The sequence below is a fragment of the Aspergillus foveolatus genome (assembly GCF_047715535.1).
Source record: "Aspergillus foveolatus strain CBS 279.81 unplaced genomic scaffold BDW70scaffold_9, whole genome shotgun sequence".
Taxonomy (NCBI): Eukaryota; Fungi; Ascomycota; class Eurotiomycetes; order Eurotiales; family Aspergillaceae; genus Aspergillus; species Aspergillus foveolatus.
Window position 1 is genome coordinate 240,599 of NW_027396073.1, and position 17,861 is coordinate 258,459.

Consider the following 17,861-nt stretch of genomic DNA (forward strand, 5'->3'; position numbering starts at 1 on the left):
TTGAGCTTTATTGCGTTCCGGCCTCACCTTGCTAGCTTCTAGGATGATGATACTGTCATAACGGATAAGCAAGACTCCAAATCGGCTTCAGCTGCGGCTGTTGAATCTAGCTTAGCTGGCATTGTGATATGGAGCCGTGAAGTTAATTCATATTTGCCGTTTTCTTAGAATACAATCGCGAGGTTTTACACAGCCAAACATGTTTGCTGAGTGCCAATGCCTCAATTCAGCAAAGAAGCTGGACGAGGAATAACCTGTGAATGTGGTGGATCAAATCGGGAAACGCAACTGCATCCGCACTGTACCTACACTGTTATAATATATCTAAACGCCTTCAATCTCTAGTAGCATAGACAGCGTTTCTTCATCACGGCGACCAGGCCATTCATCCCTATTTATCAGATACATAAAATGGATAGAGCATGCAAAATGTCGTCGTATACAGAGCCCACTGTGCACTAATTCAATTGGCCAACTGAAAAATGGCTGCTCTAGTACCGCAGTTGGGTGTGGAATGAAATAATCTGGTATAGCCCGGAACGAGCAGCGCTTCTACGCAGCATAACATCCGACTGTTATGAAATGATCCAGGTACGGAGGTTACATGATGTTGTCAAAAGCTGGAACAGAGATTGTACGGTCCCAGTCACGCTATACAGTACGGCCTTCATTCTCAGCTTTCGTATAAGCATAAATCAACCCAGCCAGTCCTGTAGTCCCATCATCTGTACTTCAACCCAGTATCGCCAAGTTTCAAGCGATCGCTTATCATCGCCTGCTAATTAGCAGAGACTTTTCTGGTTTCTATGCGTGCAGATCATGTCTCCGCTAGATAGCCAGGCCTAACTCTGGTATGCAGTTCGTCCCAGGATGCATCACGTACCGCTCAGCGCTGGTTGATGAATGTCAGCGCCCGAAAGAAATAGATAAATAACGTGAAATAACAATGATAGAACACAGATGGTATCTTAATAAACAAATCAGATCGTTAATCAACCATACTCTCCCGTTCACTCCGAGTCAGAGCTGGATTCGGATTCAGAACCTGAGCCAGACTCTTCGCTGCTTGAGTCCCTGGTTTCGCTGCCTTCGCTGACGCCTCTCGCGCCAGTCTCGAAATTTGGAGTGTTATCAACACGCTCTGTTTCGTCCCTGGTTATCGGTCTCTTTGCCTGGGTTTCGTCTTCCGAGTCACTTGACTCGCTAGAGTCTGTAGCAGATGAATCTGAGCCAGTGTGGTCCGCTGGTGAACTGGACTTCCTGATAGCAGCCCTTTTTTGGGCCTTCAACTTATTAGGCGAGCTTTTAACAGCTATCTCTTTGTTAACATCGGAATCAGCCTCAGAGCCAGAATCGGGCTCGCTGCTGCTGCTCCGCGACGGCTCGTCAGCACTATCGTTTTCGCTCTCGCTCTCGCTTTCACTGCTGCTCTCGTGGGACGCAACAGCGGATGGAGTAGGGCTAGATTCCCTTTTCAGTTTCAGCCGTTTATCGTCTGGTGTCCCCGACCTTCTACTAGGGCTCTCTGCACGCTTCTGTTTAGATACGGACGGGACATCCGAAGAGTCGACCTCTTCGCTGTCGCTCTCTTCTTCTGATGAGGACGTGGCACTTGATTTGTCAGAGCTTGCTGCTTCTGAGGCTTCCCGACTAGCATATCCCTTGAAGCCATGATCCAACGTTGACGTTTTGAGATGGGAGCTGGTTTTGGTCTTCTCTTTAGGCTTTGAATCAGACTCAGATTCATCCTCGCTGGAGAAAACGTATGCGGCACTCTTGTAGTTCTTATGGGGTTCTGGTTTTGCTGAATGAGGAGTTACGCTGCGGGAATTCACTCGAGAATTAGCTCGAGAATTCGCCTGGGAGGACCCAGCTGCAGTAAGCTTGAGCCTGCGCCACTTGTCTGCGCACTGTTGCCGTGATCTAACATGCCGCATGCTCTTGCTGATTTGACTCCATAGAATCAGTGACTCGTCCATTTCGTAGATGTTTTCGCCGACATTAATCCCTTCGCTTCTCAATTTGTCCCAGGCGGCGCGCAAGGCATCCTTCAGTTGATTCGTTTCTTCGTCGGACCATGGTCCGGTCCTCATCGTGTCGCGGTGCTCAAGGCGATTTTTCCATCTTTGAACAACATCGTCTCCACTCCTGCCCAGCATCTCCGCGATGTGAGCCCATTTAGGCCCATGCTGTTGATATAGCACCACAAGTTCATCTTCTTGCTCTTCGGTCCACTCATGGGGCTTCTGGCCTGAAGCTTGGAAATGGCGCTTCATGAACCTGTATACAGAACGTCTGTCCCGACCCGGCAAGATCTTGTGGACCTGCTGCCAAAAGGCCCTTTTCCCAATCCCACTTGGACCAGGGAAGGGACCCTCTTTCCCATGCTGTACCATAAGGTCGAAAACTGTTGTGGAACAGGCATTTGCGTTGCAGAATTCAACCTTGAAATCCTCCAAAGCTTCGACCTCATGTGGAAGGAAGGCGCCTGTTGTACCTTTCGCATTGACGGTTCCATTCGATCGCTTAAGCCGCCCCTTTGTCTGAGAGCCGCCTACGCTGAGTGCTGGAGATGGAGACACCTTGTAGTCGCTCTTTATGGCCGATGACGGTGTGCTCTTCGGTAGGCGCATACTGGAATCATGGGACTGCGAGTCGTTTGATCGATGGCCAGGTCTTGGTCTATTCTTGCGCGTTGCAACGGAAGCATCATTATTTGAGAAGCTATCGATCAACCTTTTCCGCTTGACTGCGCTGGGTTGGGGGTCTGGAGATGCCCGTAGGGGGCTGCTGTTACCCTCTATAGATTTTCGTTTCCGCTTAAAAGCTGTCTCATTCTCCTGCTGCGGTTCTTCGACTCTGGTCGTAGGGGCTAGGTGGTTGGTGCCGGTGCTTCCAGAGGGACTTCTTGGTTCATTTCCTGTAGCCGATTTATCCTCCTGCGGCGATTCGGGACCGGGCTCTTCAACGCTGGCCGGAAGGGCACCGGGGGATGTCGTCGATGGCCTAGTGCCGCTTTGGGACGATTTCCGTCTTCGCTTACTGGACCCCTGGTGCGATTCTGCTTTGGATCTCTTGACAATTTTCGGAGGGCTTGAGTAATTTTGCACCAAGGCTTGTGTACTCGAGTCATCATCTGCAGAGAGGCGCGTTTATGTCAGAATAGCCTGTTGCGAGGGGTCGGCGTATAACCTACCAGATTCTCCAGATTGCGCCAAGCCCGCGGGTTGTGACGACCCTTGGCCCATGGTGACGCACTCCAGAGCTGAAAGTGATTGCTAGTAGCGCAATCGTGGGAATGTTGTGGGGTGTGATTGCTCGAAGGACGGCTGTGGTCGAAAAAAGCTGAAGGAAAAAAATGTTGCGGTCGCGGCGGAGCTTTCCGCGCTATCTACTGTCGGAACTAAGGCGCGTCTGAGAGCGACGACAGATGGTGTTATTGATTATTATGAGTCTATTTTCATTTCCCGTAAAATCCTTGTCACCAATTTCCGTTGATCAGTGGGAGCAAGGTTATGTTCGTCAATCACGGTGATGCACCGCCCGATTGCTACGGTTGCTTTGATGGCATCCTCTTCACTGTTTGAACAGTCCACCCACACCTTTCCATTCCTCCCAACTGCAATTTCAAATCCTCCAGCCTTTTCAAGTTTCTTGCCTAGCTCGTCTAATATGACCAAGCCTGCGACACCTTCCTGTTGATCCGATGAGGAAGAACTCGCTTTGATCAACCTGGCAGCCATTCCAGTAGAGATATCAAACACCATTCCACCGGTCAAAGGGCCTAGTCCTCCAGGCTCGGCTTTCCCAGTCGCAGGATTGACACATGTAAGCTCCACTTCTGCCCCCGGTCCCAACCCGGTAGATAGAACGCGGGCATACACTAGATCTCCTCCTTTCAGCATCGGCCGTGTTTTCTTCGTCGCACCCTCGAAGGATAACTGTCCGAGCAGTGCATGAGGTGACTGTGGTGTAATCGTGCAGTGGAAATAATCGGCGCTTGAGTGATGCACTTGCGCGATCACTAAATCATTCGTGGTCGGAACATAACGGCGATTCGATGAAGATAATATGGAGACGGCATTTCGTTTGTTATCCGTAGAAAGGATTCCAGCTTGTGTAGCAGTGAGGACATGACCTGAAGGAGTGGTTCCTGGCGGTTGTGAGAGAAGACGTAGGCCTTGTCCTAGTCGTAACGGCGCAGAGTGGTTGGGTAGATATTCCGAAGGCACCTCATCGCCCGGAAGGAGTATTAATGGCGAAGACATAGTGATTCATGCAATCAAACGTGGGCAATGGGATTCAAGCGACAGAAGGAGAATTATTGAAGGCCCAGTGTTTGAATAAGCGAAGAAAGCTGCTTATCAGATATCACGTGACACTCGTTGGTTGAGCTTAAGCGTTCAGGAAGCTGGAGACAATTGATTATTATCTCAGTTAAGCGAGCTATAGACTCCTTCCAGATTGTGTCAAATAGAGATGTCGGCCTGCCGTAGTAGTTAAGACGGACCAAGGTGGTACATGAAATCTGTTCCTGGTACCGCCACACTTATTATCGATAAGCACCAGCCACAGATACTCGCCTTTCCAAGTTCCGCCAAATCAAAAACTTTTTTTCCGCCTGAAGATTGGCTTGACGAGAGATTCGCCTTGTCCTTCCCCTCCACTCTCTCTTCTTCCTCCATACCCTTCTTTCTACACCCTTTATCCTTCATATCCTCCAAGATGAGCGACGCAGTCAACGGCACCGGCGAGCGATTTGCTATCGGTATTTCTTTTGGCAATTCCTCCAGCTCTATTGCCCGTATCAATCCTGTATGTTGGCCCGCAATCCTGGCGCTCTCTAGTTGGCAATTGGGAAGGAGTTCGCTAAAAATGAATTTACATACAGGAAGGCAAGGCTGAAGTTATTGCCAACGAAGAAGGAGGTTCGTTTGCCCTATTTCCATAATCTCCTGCCGCTCCGCCGCATTCTCTTGAGGAAGGCCAAGGCTCACTATATTCTAGACCGTCAGATCCCTTCTATCCTCTCATACATCGGTGGAGAGCAATATCACGGTACCCAAGCGAAAGCTCAGCTCATCCGTAACCCCTCGAACACCGTTGCATACTTCAGAGACTACCTTGGCAAGGAGTAAGTTGCGGCACTCAAAATTAGAACTGGAAGCGAATGCATTTGCTAAAGGACCATTGCAGCTTCAAGTCAATAGACCCCACCCCATGCCATAACTCCGCCCACCCCATTCAGAGCGACTCCACTGTTGCCTTCTCAATTCGTGACACTGAGAGCGAGACGCCCAACACTGTCACTGTCTCTGAGATCACCACCCGCCATCTTCTCCGTCTGAAGCAATCTGCCTCTGATTTCCTCGGCAAGGAGGTCAACGCAGCCGTTGTCACCGTCCCTACCGACTTCAACGATGCTCAGCGTGAGGCCCTGACCGCTGCCGCCAAGGCTGCTGGTCTTGACATCCTGCAACTCATTCACGAACCCGTCGCTGCTGCTCTTGCCTACGACGCTCGGCCAGAGGCTGTTGTGACTGATAAGTTCATCGTCGTCGCCGACCTCGGTGGCACCCGATCCGATGTTGCCGTCATTGCTTGCCGTGGTGGAATGTACACCATCCTTGCCACTGCTCACGACTACGAGTTGGGAGGCTCTACCCTAGACCAGATCATCATTGACCACTTTGCCAAGGAATTCATCAAGAAGCACAAGACCGACCCCCGTGAGAACGTTCGTGGACTGGCCAAGCTGAAGTTGGAAGGTGAAGCTACAAGGAAGGCCCTGAGCTTGGGTACCAATGCCACCTTGAGCATTGAGTCTCTTACAGACGGAATTGACTATGGTTCTACCATCAACCGCACTCGCTACGAGCTCCTCTCCAGCAAGGTTTTCGCTCAGTTCACCAACCTGATCGAGCAGGTTATCAAGAAGGCTGAACTTGATTTTCTGGACATTGACGAGGTTATCTTCTCTGGTGGTGTCTCCCACACTCCTAAGATTGCCCAGCTTGCTCGCAATCTCTTCCCCGAGAAGACCCGGATTCTGGCACCGTCCACTCTGGCATCCGCCATCAACCCATCTGAGCTGTCAGCCCGCGGTGCTGCCATTCAGGCTTCTCTGATCCAGGAATTTGAGACCGAAGACATCGAGCAGTCCATCCATCCTATGGTGACCGCCACACCCCACCTCAGTAAGGCAATTGGTGTCGAGTTCACCTCCGGCGAATCTGTCGAGTTTCTGCCTCTCCTTAACACTGAGACTGCCCTTCCCGCTCGCCGTGTTGCCCAGTACAGTGTTCCCGCCGAGGGCGGCGATGTCCTCATCCGTGTCTGCGAAGGTTCCCGTGAGATCAAGGTTACTAAGCCCGAGCCCAAGCCCAAGGAGGAGAAGTCCAAGGCCGAGGACGATGAAGACGACTCCGACTTCGACTCCGAAGAAGAAGAAGAAGACATCCGCGAGATTGTGTGGAAGATCGAGCAGCCCATTGCCGAGCTCGCCGTCAAGGGCGTTAAGGCCAAGGGTAAGGTTGAGCTGATGATCCACATTAACGCCGACCTCGGTCTGCAGATCACCGCTCGAGAAGTTGGCGGCCAAAGCGCCGTCCGGGGCGCCGTTGAGTCGCCATGAACGTGAATGTTATTTTTCTTTTAAACTTAGAATCTTAATGATCCTTTTCGAATAGTTTTGTTACTTTGAAGAGCCTACATACGCCAGCAGTCCCTTACGTTCATGATTGCGCGAGGTCTTCAGGATATTGAACTGTCGACGAAAATGACTCTTTGACGATGGATGAGTATATCAACGAAGGCTTTTCAAAAGTATATAGTGTCCAACCAAAATAGAACGCTTGATAGATGGACACGCTCTTCGCCTAACAATTAGACTGGCTTTGATATGGCCTACGCGTATAGACCTTGAGTTTTTCACTTGAGTCTCCAAATGACGTTCTAGATACGTAAGAGGAAGGATTGTAGGCAACCAAGTACTAGCAAACTATGTTACAGATATTCCATTAGAAAAATTAGGGTAACTAGTGGTAGATAGTCGTAAGTATGCGTGACACCATGAATATCCAACATGACTCACAAATCGAGAGTTCGCGGTTACGGTTAGCTCAACAAATTCTAAGATAGCACTGATAGAGAGCGAAAGCGCTGAGAAGCACTATTACATGCAGCGAGGGTGTATGTCGATCGTGTTTCGACGAGGCGAGTTCGTTGCGATCCTTTGTTGGAATATATGTTCGACCGAAAGTTTCAGACTAGTCTGAAAATACTTTGTTTCCGGCCAGGAGAATTGCTCGGCTTTACATATTACAGCATACCTCTTGAGTGTATAGCACGCGAATAGAAGGCGACTAGGTAGCCGACAAGCCGTGTATAGCCGACAGCAGCAGTTTAGGGAGCGATTTCCTTGTTGCGCTCCTGGCTGGGTTGTCGTGCGGTAAAGAAACCACGGCGGCGCTGCTTACGGCCGCTATATCCGCGATCCTTTCGACCAACAGTTCCGCCCATGCAATACATGAGGCACGCGAGCATCCAGCAAGCGACCGAGGTCCACAGGAATGCGAAGGCCTTTACACCTAGACGAGCACTCTGGTCGTTTCCGTTGAACTTGTTGCGACCCTGCACGAAGACAGCACTGTGATAAAATTAGCCTGATACTCGATTGTGCATTGTCAAGTGTCGACATACGTAATGAGACAAGTCACGATGATGTGGAAGGTAAGAGCGAGCCATGCCATCAGAGCTGAGATGTAGCTCCCTATGCGTGTGCACATGGCCAGCAACCCAGTGAATAGGGAAAGGACGCCGAAGAACAGGGCGATGATCTCGAACGGCCATGAGAACCGTGAAGTCAGGAAGTAATGGTTAGTGCTGCAGACGGGGTGTTAGCCAAAGCGGATTAGGTCTTTCAGTACGATTTTGCGACTCACCCAATGAAGGCAGAAGGGATGTTGACCTCAGTACCGAAGTTACGGTGGCTAGGCGGATCAAATGGGAAGTCGGGGTGTGAGCTTCCACACTGACTCTTGCCATTTTCAACAGCGCACAAGTTCCACCAGGTCCATCGTGAGAGAGTCGGTGCACCAGGGATATTGCTCGTGTCCACTTGAAGGAAGTAGATGTTGTCGAGCGGGGTGCTGTTCCTTACACCGGCCAGGAAGACGAGCCACATCAGGAGAAGGGCTCCGGCAGTAAAGAAGAGGCCCAGAAGGCCCAGAACAGCTCCTAAGATGATCAGTTAGCTCTTGCACATATCAGGTAGGAACTGCGGGAGGATTACTGGAAGCTGGCATTATGCTCTCCTTGCTTCTGTATCTGGCTGGGGACGCTTGATGAAGAAAGCTCTGACGAGAGACGAGTAGACAAATTTAAATTATCACGGCCTCAAAAGGCAGTCAAGATTGGTATGCAGGACCGGGGGCTGGGAAAGTTGTGGAAGGCTGAAAGGAATGGAATGTTGAAAGATGCGGCCTGGAAATCCTATTAAAGAATCCGGAGACTCCGCCCGCAGAGTTAGAGCCCACAGTCCGATCGAGCGATGAATGATATAATGCTGGGCAATGCATCATTATTATTGCTACCTGAAGCTTGAACTATGAAGCCGAAGACTGAGTGATGATCTCAACGTCATCGCGGTGGTCTGCGACTAGCCGCATGAGGTATAGCGCCTGACACTATGCCTTATCAGACGCTCATCAGTTGATATCCATGACGTCCAACCTCAGTCCAACTCGATCGGCGAACCCAGTCACTGACGTTGCACCACCCACGACCGATTTTCGAGGGCACAGGCAGTACGCTAGACCGATCTACGTGGAGGTGCAATAACTCTGTTGTCAAAATTTTGTTTCTGCCTGCTTGGTTCACAGCCGATCTTATCAGGAGCCACGATCTGGGCCTACTCTGTAAACAGAGGAGTCGGTCTGAGAACTGACGTTGAACCTAGTCTTCGTCTACGGTATAGGCGGAGATAATTTGCGCTGGACCCTTGCAGCTTTCCGTGGTCCGAAGAAGATGGCCACTTGGGCATACCCACCTACTTCCCCAGAGCGTCTGAAACAGGAAGCCGATTCTGCTTTGGTACGTTTGCGCTACACCGCTCTGTACCAAATCTAGTCTTGCGTGCAATACTAAAGTTATATTGTAGAAGCAAGAGCTGGAATGGCTACTGCGCTCGTTGCAGGACTCTCTCGCTTCCTTGAGGGAAGGTCTCCATGAATGCGCAGCGTTGCTGGCTCCGAAAGAGCCCGGTTCTACCTTGGTATTGTCGTCGATGCGATCCGAGAATGTAAAGGGCTTTGTGACAAGGGTTGGCACCAAGGTTGTAAAGGGGGTATGTGTCGAGTGATAAGCGATCTCCCTCGCGGGAATGATTCTAATCGTAGTCGTTTGATAGGATATCCAGCTTCGTCTTAGTTCCCTCAGCACAAGAGGCGCTCCTACAACGCGCCTATGTCTATCACAGTCTCCTGAAGCGCCAGAACTGGCACTTAGCCAACTGGTGTCGGTCAGGGACTCAGTCCGCCAATGTCTAGACATTGTGGATGTGAGCACTTGGACCGGGGACCCACTTGACGCGCGCTTTATATACAGCCAACTTCATCTCCTCGGAGAGACTATTGCTGAAGGGCGGCAAATGTTGAAGGGTGAGAGCGATATCGTTCGAGGCAAGTGGTGGGAGACCAGTGCGCCTGACAATGTAAGATACGGCGGATACTCGTTACTTGCGATGGCTGACTGTAGAGATAGGTGTTCGACCCACCTCTACCACCACATCTTTCTTTCCACCTGTCAATCGCGGACTCTGCGCTGGTGCTTTATCTCAGGACTCTTGAGTCTACAACACAGGCACACACGCCTACTGCATTTGCGACGGACATCTCGTTGACCGGATTCTCCATACGTGATCGACTATTCGGCTCCCGTGGACCTTCTCATGACGAGGCTGGAGATGTGTTCTCGTGGAAGGGAGACGAAGTCAAAGTCAGGGAGAAAGTACGCGTAGAGAGCCAAGATCCCAGTCTCATGGCAGTAATGGCCAAGTTGAGTGCACTTCATCACGAGGTGATAAAATGCAAGACTGCTCTCAAAGTCCTTATGTGTAATGAGGACGACACGGATATCTAGCTAAACAAGATAGGAACCTCTGTCTTATCTGAACTACTGGAGTCGCTAAATATACAAGGATAAGCTTCTAATTCGTGCTTGCTGGTCCTGGCTTAATGTTTCTATGCGGACTTATGAAGCGCACGGACCGCTGATGTCAGTACTTATGTAACTAGCGTAAGTTTAGTGGCCAATAGGACGAACCTAGTTACTTTAGGTTAGCATTGATTTTCTCAAAGCTCTTACAGTGGCAATCAGCTTTTCTATTTAATTCGGCTTCTTGCTCTTCTTCCCAGGGCAGCAGAAGGGCGAAAATGCTGTCGCGATCTCCTGCTCTAAGGGCTACCCGGGCTAAGCCCAAGAATATCATTATTCCTGGATACAGCTCGCTACATGCTGGCTCGCGACAGCTCCGATGCAGAGCGCCAACTCTCACGAATCCCCAGTTCAGCACGAAAAGTACAGCAAATGCAGCCGATTCCCTCAAATCAATACGCCGCTCCGGTCGCACTCCGAATACGTACAAATCGGGACAGTTTGTGAGGGGACAACGGTACTCCTTTTCAGCTAAAGAAGCAGACTCGAAAGCGGAGCCCGATGATGCGCTCTACACGCTGATTGATAAAATCAACACCACAGAGGCCGAAATACTGGAATTACTCGATGAGCTCGACCTAACAGATGAGTATTCTGGGTCATGTTCTTCCACCCATGAAGTTCTTGATGAAGCCTCAAACGAAGCTGCCAACCACGTCGAGGAGCAGACAGCGGAAGAACGAGTTCACCAGGCTAGGCAAGCCTTTGGCGACACTTTACCGGATGGATACCTGAACGAAGAGGAGACGCTTCTGTACAGTCGGTTGTATGGTGAACCCATAAATCGTTCTGAACAAGAGAATGAAGTAGAGGGGAAACAAGACGAGGCGGATCGGCTTTTCCGTGACGATGGTGTAGGAGGATGGGAGGAAGTTCCTTACGATGCGACTGAGACACAGAATGATTGGCCAGTTGTCTACGATATGGAGGCGCCTCCAATTGAGGAAACTGCGGCCATGCAGCGAACTCGAGAAGTAGCGGAGCAACTGGGTGCCGAGATAATGCTGGAAACTTTGGAGGAACAAGAGGCCGAGGGCTCTTCGCCGCGCCTTCACCCGTTAACAAGGCAGGGGAAATTCGCGACAGACCCGTACACTGTATTCCCGCCGAAAGATACAGTGACGGGGCCCATTTCCGCCATTCTTTCAGAGTTTTCCAACAAACATATCGCAGAAGCAGCTCATAAAGCATTTGGCGGCAAGCTCCTTCCTCAGTCTACCAGGACTGCGCCTGCTCACGCCCAGGAGCCACAAGAGGCTATCGGCTTAAGCGCATCCCAGCGTTTCATGTCGGAGATGGAGGCCAATGCCTACATGGCTGTCCTCTATCCCGGTATGTATGCATCGACATTGAGTGTGTTGACTGAGGTTCGGAAGCGCCTAGGCTCGGATTGGCTACGCTCATTGATTTCGCAAGAGGGTGGACCAAATGTTCTCGACGCTGGAGCTGGTGGTGCAGCTATTCTGGCATGGAGAGATGTTCTCCGAGCTGAGTACGAGCTCATGGTTCCGGGTCATCCCAAGTCAGACCCTTATCCTCTGGGAAGATCAACTGTTCTCGCAGGATCAGACTCTCTTCGTCTCCGTGCTAGTTTAATGCTCGAAAACACAACCTTCCTTCCTCGACTGCCTGACTATATTCACACACGGGACAGCCCGACCGTTCATGACAGCCGACCGCCGAAACGAAAACAGTTTGACCTCGTCATTGCTCCTTACGCTTTAATGAACTTTAGCGAAGAATATGAGCGGAAGGAATACGTTGAGAATCTGTGGCAGCTCCTAAAGCCGAACGGCGGTGTTCTAGTCCTCATGGAAAAGGGGCACCAGAAAGGGTTTGAAGCGATTGCTGGGGCTCGCGATATGTTGCTAAAGCGCTATATTTCAAGCCCAGGCTCAACAGAGTATGACGCATTCACCGAATCAGCCGGCGACGACAGAAAGGTCCAGAAAGAACCCGGCATGATCGTCGCCCCTTGCACCAACCACGAGAGATGCCCCATGTATCACACCGACGGCCACGCCAAGGGCCGCAAAGACTACTGCCATTTCGAACAAAGGTACATCCGCCCAACCTTTCACCAGCGCATAATCGGCGCCAAGGACCGTAACCACGAGGATCTGAAGTTCAGTTACGTTGTTGTTCAACGTGGCGTTGATCTTCGCCAGACAGAACATATTGTGCAAGGGCCCCAAGCCACAGACGCCGCATTTGAAGGTTACGAACACCTAAACGAAGCAGGCGAAGTAGCTGAAGCTGAAGAGGTGGCGCGCACCGAAGTCGAAACACCTGAACCTCTCTCTCCGGCCCCTGAGACAAAGTTCCATGCCCTCTCCCTTCCGCGAGTCCTTTACCCACCCATGAAACGACGAGGTCATGTCATCTTCGACATGTGCACGCCGGCCGGGAAAATCGAACGCTGGACCGTTCCCCGGTCATTCAGTCGCCGAGCATTCAAGGATGCTCGCAAAGCCAGGTGGGGAGACCTTTGGGCTCTCGGAGCAAAGACTAGGATTCCCAGGAACTTGAAACTCGGCGATAAGAGAGGCGAAGGGAAGAAGGAGCGGTTGGCGAGACGTGCCGCCGAAAGGAATGAATTTCAGGAAGGAGAGGAAAACTTGGACGAGTTGGATGAGTATGTTGAGGGTCGTCCCTCACATTCACGTCTCGATATAGGTAGTCTGACGCGGGAGAAAGGGGAGAAGATCCCTAGTTGGAAGAAACATGCGGAAAATAAGAGGCTGAGGCACGCGAGTAGGAAGATCGCTCGGGAGAGTCTTTAGTGCCGGATCATGATATGAATCTTTGGGAATCTTTGGGTTCGATGGAGTGGGAATCGTGGGCGTCGCTGGCGCTATCTATCTATTCGAGCTGTACAGCACGGTTTTATGTTACATTGTAAAATAGGCGCAAGGCAAAAATACTGTATAATAGACATGAATTCTCCATAACTGCCGTGGAAGTTACTATATACGAGTGAGCGCTAATTGCCTAAGCACGTCAACTCCTTGCCATGGTAGCCGCTTTGACAAAGTCTGATTTTGTATCCTCTGCGCATGATTGTCTGCCGGACAAACCCGCCACGGCCGCGACTTTACTGGAGTACTCGTATAACTTGGATAAGCAAGTAATACCCATAGAGTGATGTCCGTTGCGGTCCACTTTGCTCTTCCCAAATCGGCAGCTGGTCAAATATGCTCAGCTGCTGGCAGATCCAAAGTCTTGACATGGCAATATCTGCAAATTAGGGCAGACGAGCCGATTTCTCCAAATCTTGGCCACTCTAAGTAGTGGCAGGATTAGAGAGGTCGGGCTAGACTTCATTTTTCAGACCTTACCTATTTAGGTTTCGAAAGGCTGTGCAGAGTTGTGAGAGAATCATGCCAGTTTTCTCAACTTGCATGAATCGCATCGATTCAATTAATGAAAAGCCATACTCTTCCTCAACTGCCGTTCTCTCTGCGTACTCTGCAGCTCCAGACGTTCAACGGCATACTTAAGGCGCTCTTTCTTCTGAACCAATCTTCTCAATTCGAGCGCTTTCGCTGCGGAACCAGCCTCTCCACTGGCCGTATGTCTCTGTCCACGCGTCGAGGTTTTGCGGCTCTCAGAGTTAAGTCTCCCCTCTTGTAGCTCACATTTCGCACGGAGACCTTGTTCGCGACGAGACAGCTTTTCAACGTGGTTTGAGGCGAGGGAGAGCAAGTGTGCGATGCTTGGGGTGATTTCGTCTAAGAGGGCCTTTTGCGCTTCACGGATGGTTGGTTCGGGGAGAAGCTCGAAGTGCTTTTTAACAAACGTCAGAATGGTAGCTCTTATCTGTGACTGCGGTATACTCTTACCCTTGTTGTTTGCAGGACTTTGGAAATACGTGGGAAGTCGCTGACGCCAGAGTCGAGGATAGCGATGGAATCGTCGACTAGGCCGAGTGAGGAGTGGAGCGAACTGACTGAGTTTGCGAGCGACATTGCCATCTTATCAGTGAATCTTTCTGGGGGATGTCCGTCGTAGCAAAACAAAGCGAAGAGAAGAATATGCTGATATCTGTTCAGCAGCTCTGATTGTTTACATGAGGGGATGTTCCGACGTTATCGGCGATAAGTAAAAGCGGCGTAAACTCATTACCAGAAATGGCTAGTCCTCGGGTCTCCGGACAAACCTCGTTGCTTCCGTCCCTGCTTGTCGCACCCTTTCCCGGTACATCAACCGCATCAGCTCTTCACAACAGCATCACAACTCGCTGTACATACCGCTACAATGGCCTCTCTCCTCCCTAAGAAGTTCCCTACCCCCATCGGTATGTCCCCTTCTTTTCCGGACGTCGCGCAGTCTGCGGATACATGAGCTCGACTGACCCTTCATACAGCCAAGCCCCTCGGGCCCTTCTTCGCTGCCGGTACGTATTATAATATCCTCGATTGCATCAAACAGGTGGACGATGTCTTTCGCGGGGCGAACTATCCTTGATAAAGTTTGCGGGAAAGGAGTGCAGTTACTCGGGTGCTAACTCCGCCGTTAGGTCTGGTCATCCTCTACGGCATCAACTCGGCTTCCAATGCCATGGCCAACTGTGAGTCGCTTACATTCTAATATATGCACCTGCCGAGATCTTGAATTTTTTAACGGCGAGTTTTGCTGGCGTACCATTGCTAATATCCGCGCTTTCCAGCCGCCGAGTACAAGAACGACCCTCGCAACCCCAACCGCCAGGCCGCTAAGCACTAAAGTTCCGATACTGGAGTTTGATTGGAATGCCAATGGGATGGCCGGTTGATCGACTTTGTTATTTCACCATTGCCGTGATGTTGCGAGCAGTTCCCTGTACAGACATAGACTCTACTTGTCATGCAATATTATGAATTGACAAGTTCTACTACCATTCCGTCCGCTGCCAATAAACCTCGTTATGCAAGTTCTTATACGTGGTGTACTCTTCGTTCTCACTGATATTCCGCGCCATTGTAGACTTCAAAAAGTTACCCATAATCGGATGCCGCTTTCAGGCTATGAAGGTGTTTCACCTAATTGGGCGGTGTATCTCGAGGATGCATGTGCGGCAGTCTCGCTCATGATAACGTCAGGAAACCTAAGGCCTGCCCCTATATCAATCTGTACATAATTTGCGACAATGCGCGCTTGCCGCAACAATCCCATGTTTATCCCAAGTCCAGCTATATTGACATTTCGAATACTCGTCAAGCCCAGTCTCTAAGACATTCTTACGGTCGACGAAGACAATCTACTTCGAGACTGGTTGGACATAAAATTTGCTTGGTATACGGAATAAAGTCGCGGATATTGCGCTAATCCCGATTTGGGTATATAATCCCGTGACTTCGGTGAATCGGGAATCTCGCGCTTCTCCAAAATCACCGTAGGATAGCAAATCCCAAACAAAACAATCTCGACATTCTCGCCAGAACCGCCCAACATGTCACAGTTCCGCGCCAAGAAGCTCGACATCGGAGGCTTCATCAACATCCGTGTTATCCGTGATCACACTAAGCGTAAGGTTTTCGAACAATATGAGCCTGAACGGTACGGCGTCCTTGGCTTGCATCTTTTCAATGTCCTCACCTGCTAGACTGTTCATCTTTATACTATGGAAGCAATTGCTAATGTTTGCTTGCTATAGACAAGCCCTCCGCTACATAATCCGAAACACCACGCTGCCCCAGCGTGTCCGCGCCCAGGCCCAACTGCAGCTCTCGCAAATGCACGCCTACACCCGGTCTACGCAGATCAAGAACCGCTGTGTGGCGGGAGGTACAGCCAGGAGTGTTTTCCGAGACTTCAGGATTGGAAGAGTAAGCAACTGCTCTATAAGCTCTGTTATAAAGCCGGTCTAACAACGTTCCTCCTCCAGTATCAATTTCGCCAACAGGCGCTCGCGGGTGAGCTACCGGGAGTGAAGAAGGCTAGTTGGTAGAATGTGTTATGTCCTTGGGTTGAAAGGTCTGGCAGGTTGTCTTGGTTCGCTTGCGCAAATGGCGTTTTATTACAGTGTCATATTTGAGGACGATTGTACGATAAGTTACCTAGATTAGACGGGTCTATACATGTTATTCCTGCTGATGCTGCTGGTTTGTGCTGCCTTCGCCGCTTCTTTGGTCAGTATTGGGGGTGCTTTCGAAAACATACTTGAGTCGCTAGTCTTGCCTACACCCGAGTCGGGGGGTCGCAAACAGAAAGAATCATGGATTGGATCTTGAAGTCACTGGTGAAGCTAACGAAGCTTGCATGAAAGTTCACTTAGCTTCTTTCCTTTTCTTCTCACCCAGATCCTCTACCTTTCTATTCACTGTGTTCCCTGAGTTTCATCTCCCATCGAATGTCATCAATTCGACTCTCCGTCCATGACCTGCATCCATTCATATTTCCTACCTTTCGCAAACGTCTCTGCAGTGTATACAATAAATATGTTCGTCTTCCGCAGGCAGGATCTGCCTCAGGATCCTATATTCCCGGCAGATTTGAAGAAATTAGGGTGAGTTACTTCAAGCTTAGCCTCGACTTTACAACTAATCATCTGGATTAGTTACTTCATCAACGAGAAAGACCAAGTCCGCAAAATCGCAGATCCAAAACAGGGATTTCAACATAAGATTAACAGAAATGACCGCTAGAACGAGGTTCAGCGCAATGCAATGAACAGTGCGGGCATCTCTCATAGCAACTAACACCATCCTCGAGAACAAACGCCCTTCGGAAACGACCGCACCGAGATCTTAAATCTATCACTAACGGGGAGCAGAATGCATCCGCCAGATCGTGCTGTCCCGCCTCCGCGGCCTGGGTCTCATAACCCTCTGCCTCCCTCTCACTTCCGGCCCTAAAAAGCCGCATGTCCCTATCTTGGTTTCAAAAACCTAACCTCCGCCTCGCGAATAATCCATGTTTTCGGCGAACCCGTGCAAGACCTTGGGATATGGGCTTATCAGAGCTAACATGTTCCTGCCAATTTCTATTCTCAGGAATCTTGTTCCTCCTAGACTCAGCCAGAGGCGGATCAACAGCTGAAGGGCGAGGTAAGGCTAACTGAGTGATGATGGTCATTGCTTTGCCCTGGCCGCAGTGCCAGACGAACTGACCGGTATTTGCGAGAACAACGGCTACATCACCTTCTTTGTAGCCTTTGACTGTGTTTCGCAGAATGACTCAGCGTCCTGGTCAGACTGAAGAATTGCTTTGACGAAGTCCACGGCCGAACCGGCGTTTATGCTCTCCGTACCTATCGTACGGTTTTGAGGGAATTCCACAGCACGTGGAAGGCTCGTGAGAGGGGCGCGAAAATTGAAGTTATTGGTGCTTCAGAAGGGGGACTTGGTGCGGTTAGGTATCTGGGAAGGAATTGTATGTGATTCTTTCGTCTCTCCTACGCATTCCTTCTATAGATAGAAAAAGAGTTATCTAATGGATTTTGTTCCAGGACCCCCCTGGCGCGACAATATCTCAGCACTCTGCCTCGCTAACCCGCTGCACACTAAATCCTTTGACCTCATCTCTTCCGAACCCACCACTACCGGAAGCAAGAACGCAAGCCCAAACTCCGCTTCCTTCGCAGCTTTCGTATCCTCCCGCTGTCGTGCGTATGTCCTTTTCCCTAAGCCACTTGGCGTCCCAATTTCAATCACAGAGACCCAGGA

At 50.4% G+C, this 17,861-nt stretch overlaps 9 protein-coding genes across 9 annotated transcripts; 5 read left to right on the forward strand and 4 right to left on the reverse strand.

Moving 5' to 3' along the window:
- Positions 1-1,010: 1,010 nt before the first annotated feature.
- On the reverse strand, positions 1,011-3,248 carry BDW70DRAFT_157428 (MYB DNA-binding domain protein; the record flags this gene model as incomplete). Its single annotated transcript, XM_073740350.1, has 2 exons — positions 1,011-3,136; positions 3,197-3,248. The coding sequence occupies 2 exons, from the start codon at positions 3,246-3,248 to the stop codon at positions 1,011-1,013; spliced, it is 2,178 nt and encodes a 725-aa protein (XP_073598658.1).
- Positions 3,249-3,412: 164 nt separating this feature from the next.
- BDW70DRAFT_130737 (exosome non-catalytic core subunit RRP40) lies at positions 3,413-4,454 on the reverse strand. The gene has a single exon (XM_073735863.1). The coding sequence runs from the start codon at positions 4,266-4,268 to the stop codon at positions 3,447-3,449; it is 822 nt and encodes a 273-aa protein (XP_073598659.1). The 5' UTR covers positions 4,269-4,454; the 3' UTR covers positions 3,413-3,446.
- Positions 4,455-4,632: 178 nt separating this feature from the next.
- BDW70DRAFT_130738 (ribosome-associated complex protein SSZ1) lies at positions 4,633-6,874 on the forward strand. The gene is made up of 4 exons (XM_073735864.1): positions 4,633-4,815; positions 4,892-4,928; positions 5,008-5,134; positions 5,197-6,874. The coding sequence occupies exons 1-4, from the start codon at positions 4,726-4,728 to the stop codon at positions 6,632-6,634; spliced, it is 1,692 nt and encodes a 563-aa protein (XP_073598660.1). The 5' UTR covers positions 4,633-4,725; the 3' UTR covers positions 6,635-6,874.
- Positions 6,875-6,909: 35 nt separating this feature from the next.
- Positions 6,910-8,590, reverse strand: BDW70DRAFT_130739 (SUR7/PalI family protein). The gene is made up of 4 exons (XM_073735865.1): positions 8,294-8,590; positions 7,944-8,238; positions 7,702-7,884; positions 6,910-7,648 (listed from the first exon to the last, which is right to left on the reverse strand). The coding sequence occupies exons 1-4, from the start codon at positions 8,304-8,306 to the stop codon at positions 7,405-7,407; spliced, it is 735 nt and encodes a 244-aa protein (XP_073598661.1). The 5' UTR covers positions 8,307-8,590; the 3' UTR covers positions 6,910-7,404.
- Positions 8,591-8,732: 142 nt separating this feature from the next.
- BDW70DRAFT_121647 (uncharacterized protein) lies at positions 8,733-10,353 on the forward strand. Its single transcript, XM_073734780.1, has 4 exons — positions 8,733-9,093; positions 9,161-9,346; positions 9,410-9,712; positions 9,763-10,353. The coding sequence occupies exons 1-4, from the start codon at positions 9,028-9,030 to the stop codon at positions 10,138-10,140; spliced, it is 933 nt and encodes a 310-aa protein (XP_073598662.1). The 5' UTR covers positions 8,733-9,027; the 3' UTR covers positions 10,141-10,353.
- A 37-nt stretch (positions 10,354-10,390) lies between these two features.
- BDW70DRAFT_121658 (tRNA methyltransferase RSM22) lies at positions 10,391-13,317 on the forward strand. The gene has a single exon (XM_073734781.1). It carries the CDS (start codon positions 10,434-10,436, stop codon positions 12,996-12,998), a length of 2,565 nt encoding a protein of 854 aa, XP_073598663.1. The 5' UTR covers positions 10,391-10,433; the 3' UTR covers positions 12,999-13,317.
- A 318-nt stretch (positions 13,318-13,635) lies between these two features.
- On the reverse strand, positions 13,636-14,183 carry BDW70DRAFT_157434 (DASH complex subunit SPC19; the record flags this gene model as incomplete). Its single annotated transcript, XM_073740351.1, has 2 exons — positions 13,636-14,001; positions 14,058-14,183. 2 exons carry the CDS (start codon positions 14,181-14,183, stop codon positions 13,636-13,638), a joined length of 492 nt encoding a protein of 163 aa, XP_073598664.1.
- Positions 14,184-14,366: 183 nt separating this feature from the next.
- On the forward strand, positions 14,367-15,169 carry BDW70DRAFT_130743 (F1F0 ATP synthase subunit i). Its single transcript, XM_073735866.1, has 4 exons — positions 14,367-14,512; positions 14,582-14,611; positions 14,735-14,785; positions 14,885-15,169. Exons 1-4 carry the CDS (start codon positions 14,473-14,475, stop codon positions 14,938-14,940), a joined length of 177 nt encoding a protein of 58 aa, XP_073598665.1. The 5' UTR covers positions 14,367-14,472; the 3' UTR covers positions 14,941-15,169.
- Positions 15,170-15,447: 278 nt separating this feature from the next.
- Positions 15,448-16,584, forward strand: BDW70DRAFT_130744 (mitochondrial 37S ribosomal protein uS14m). The gene is made up of 3 exons (XM_073735867.1): positions 15,448-15,753; positions 15,851-16,022; positions 16,082-16,584. The coding sequence occupies exons 1-3, from the start codon at positions 15,647-15,649 to the stop codon at positions 16,142-16,144; spliced, it is 342 nt and encodes a 113-aa protein (XP_073598666.1). The 5' UTR covers positions 15,448-15,646; the 3' UTR covers positions 16,145-16,584.
- Positions 16,585-17,861: the final 1,277 nt, after the last annotated feature.

Excerpts from the sequence above, each read along its gene's own strand:
- BDW70DRAFT_130737 (XM_073735863.1), bottom strand. The coding sequence starts at position 4,268 with ATGTCTTCGCCATTAATACTCCTTCCGGGCGATGAGGTGCCTTCGGAA.
- BDW70DRAFT_121658 (XM_073734781.1), top strand. The coding sequence starts at position 10,434 with ATGCTGTCGCGATCTCCTGCTCTAAGGGCTACCCGGGCTAAGCCCAAG.
- BDW70DRAFT_130743 (XM_073735866.1), top strand. The coding sequence starts at position 14,473 with ATGGCCTCTCTCCTCCCTAAGAAGTTCCCTACCCCCATCG. Across the intron at positions 14,513-14,581 it reads GAAGTTCCCTACCCCCATCG|CCAAGCCCCTCGGGCCCTTC; the intron begins GTATGTCCCCTT and ends CCCTTCATACAG. Across the intron at positions 14,786-14,884 it reads TTCCAATGCCATGGCCAACT|CCGCCGAGTACAAGAACGAC; the intron begins GTGAGTCGCTTA and ends CGCGCTTTCCAG.
- BDW70DRAFT_121647 (XM_073734780.1), top strand. The coding sequence starts at position 9,028 with ATGGCCACTTGGGCATACCCACCTACTTCCCCAGAGCGTCTGAAACAG. Across the intron at positions 9,094-9,160 it reads AGGAAGCCGATTCTGCTTTG|AAGCAAGAGCTGGAATGGCT; the intron begins GTACGTTTGCGC and ends GTTATATTGTAG. Across the intron at positions 9,347-9,409 it reads GCACCAAGGTTGTAAAGGGG|GATATCCAGCTTCGTCTTAG; the intron begins GTATGTGTCGAG and ends GTCGTTTGATAG.
- BDW70DRAFT_130739 (XM_073735865.1), bottom strand. Across the intron at positions 7,885-7,943 it reads ATCCCTTCTGCCTTCATTGG|CACTAACCATTACTTCCTGA; the intron begins GTGAGTCGCAAA and ends CCCCGTCTGCAG. Across the intron at positions 7,649-7,701 it reads ATCGTGACTTGTCTCATTAC|TGCTGTCTTCGTGCAGGGTC; the intron begins GTATGTCGACAC and ends ATTTTATCACAG.
- BDW70DRAFT_130744 (XM_073735867.1), top strand. The coding sequence starts at position 15,647 with ATGTCACAGTTCCGCGCCAAGAAGCTCGACATCGGAGGCTTCATCAAC. Across the intron at positions 15,754-15,850 it reads GAACAATATGAGCCTGAACG|ACAAGCCCTCCGCTACATAA; the intron begins GTACGGCGTCCT and ends TGCTTGCTATAG. Across the intron at positions 16,023-16,081 it reads GAGACTTCAGGATTGGAAGA|TATCAATTTCGCCAACAGGC; the intron begins GTAAGCAACTGC and ends TTCCTCCTCCAG.
- BDW70DRAFT_130738 (XM_073735864.1), top strand. The coding sequence starts at position 4,726 with ATGAGCGACGCAGTCAACGGCACCGGCGAGCGATTTGCTATCGGTATT. Across the intron at positions 4,816-4,891 it reads CTATTGCCCGTATCAATCCT|GAAGGCAAGGCTGAAGTTAT; the intron begins GTATGTTGGCCC and ends ATTTACATACAG. Across the intron at positions 4,929-5,007 it reads TATTGCCAACGAAGAAGGAG|ACCGTCAGATCCCTTCTATC; the intron begins GTTCGTTTGCCC and ends ACTATATTCTAG.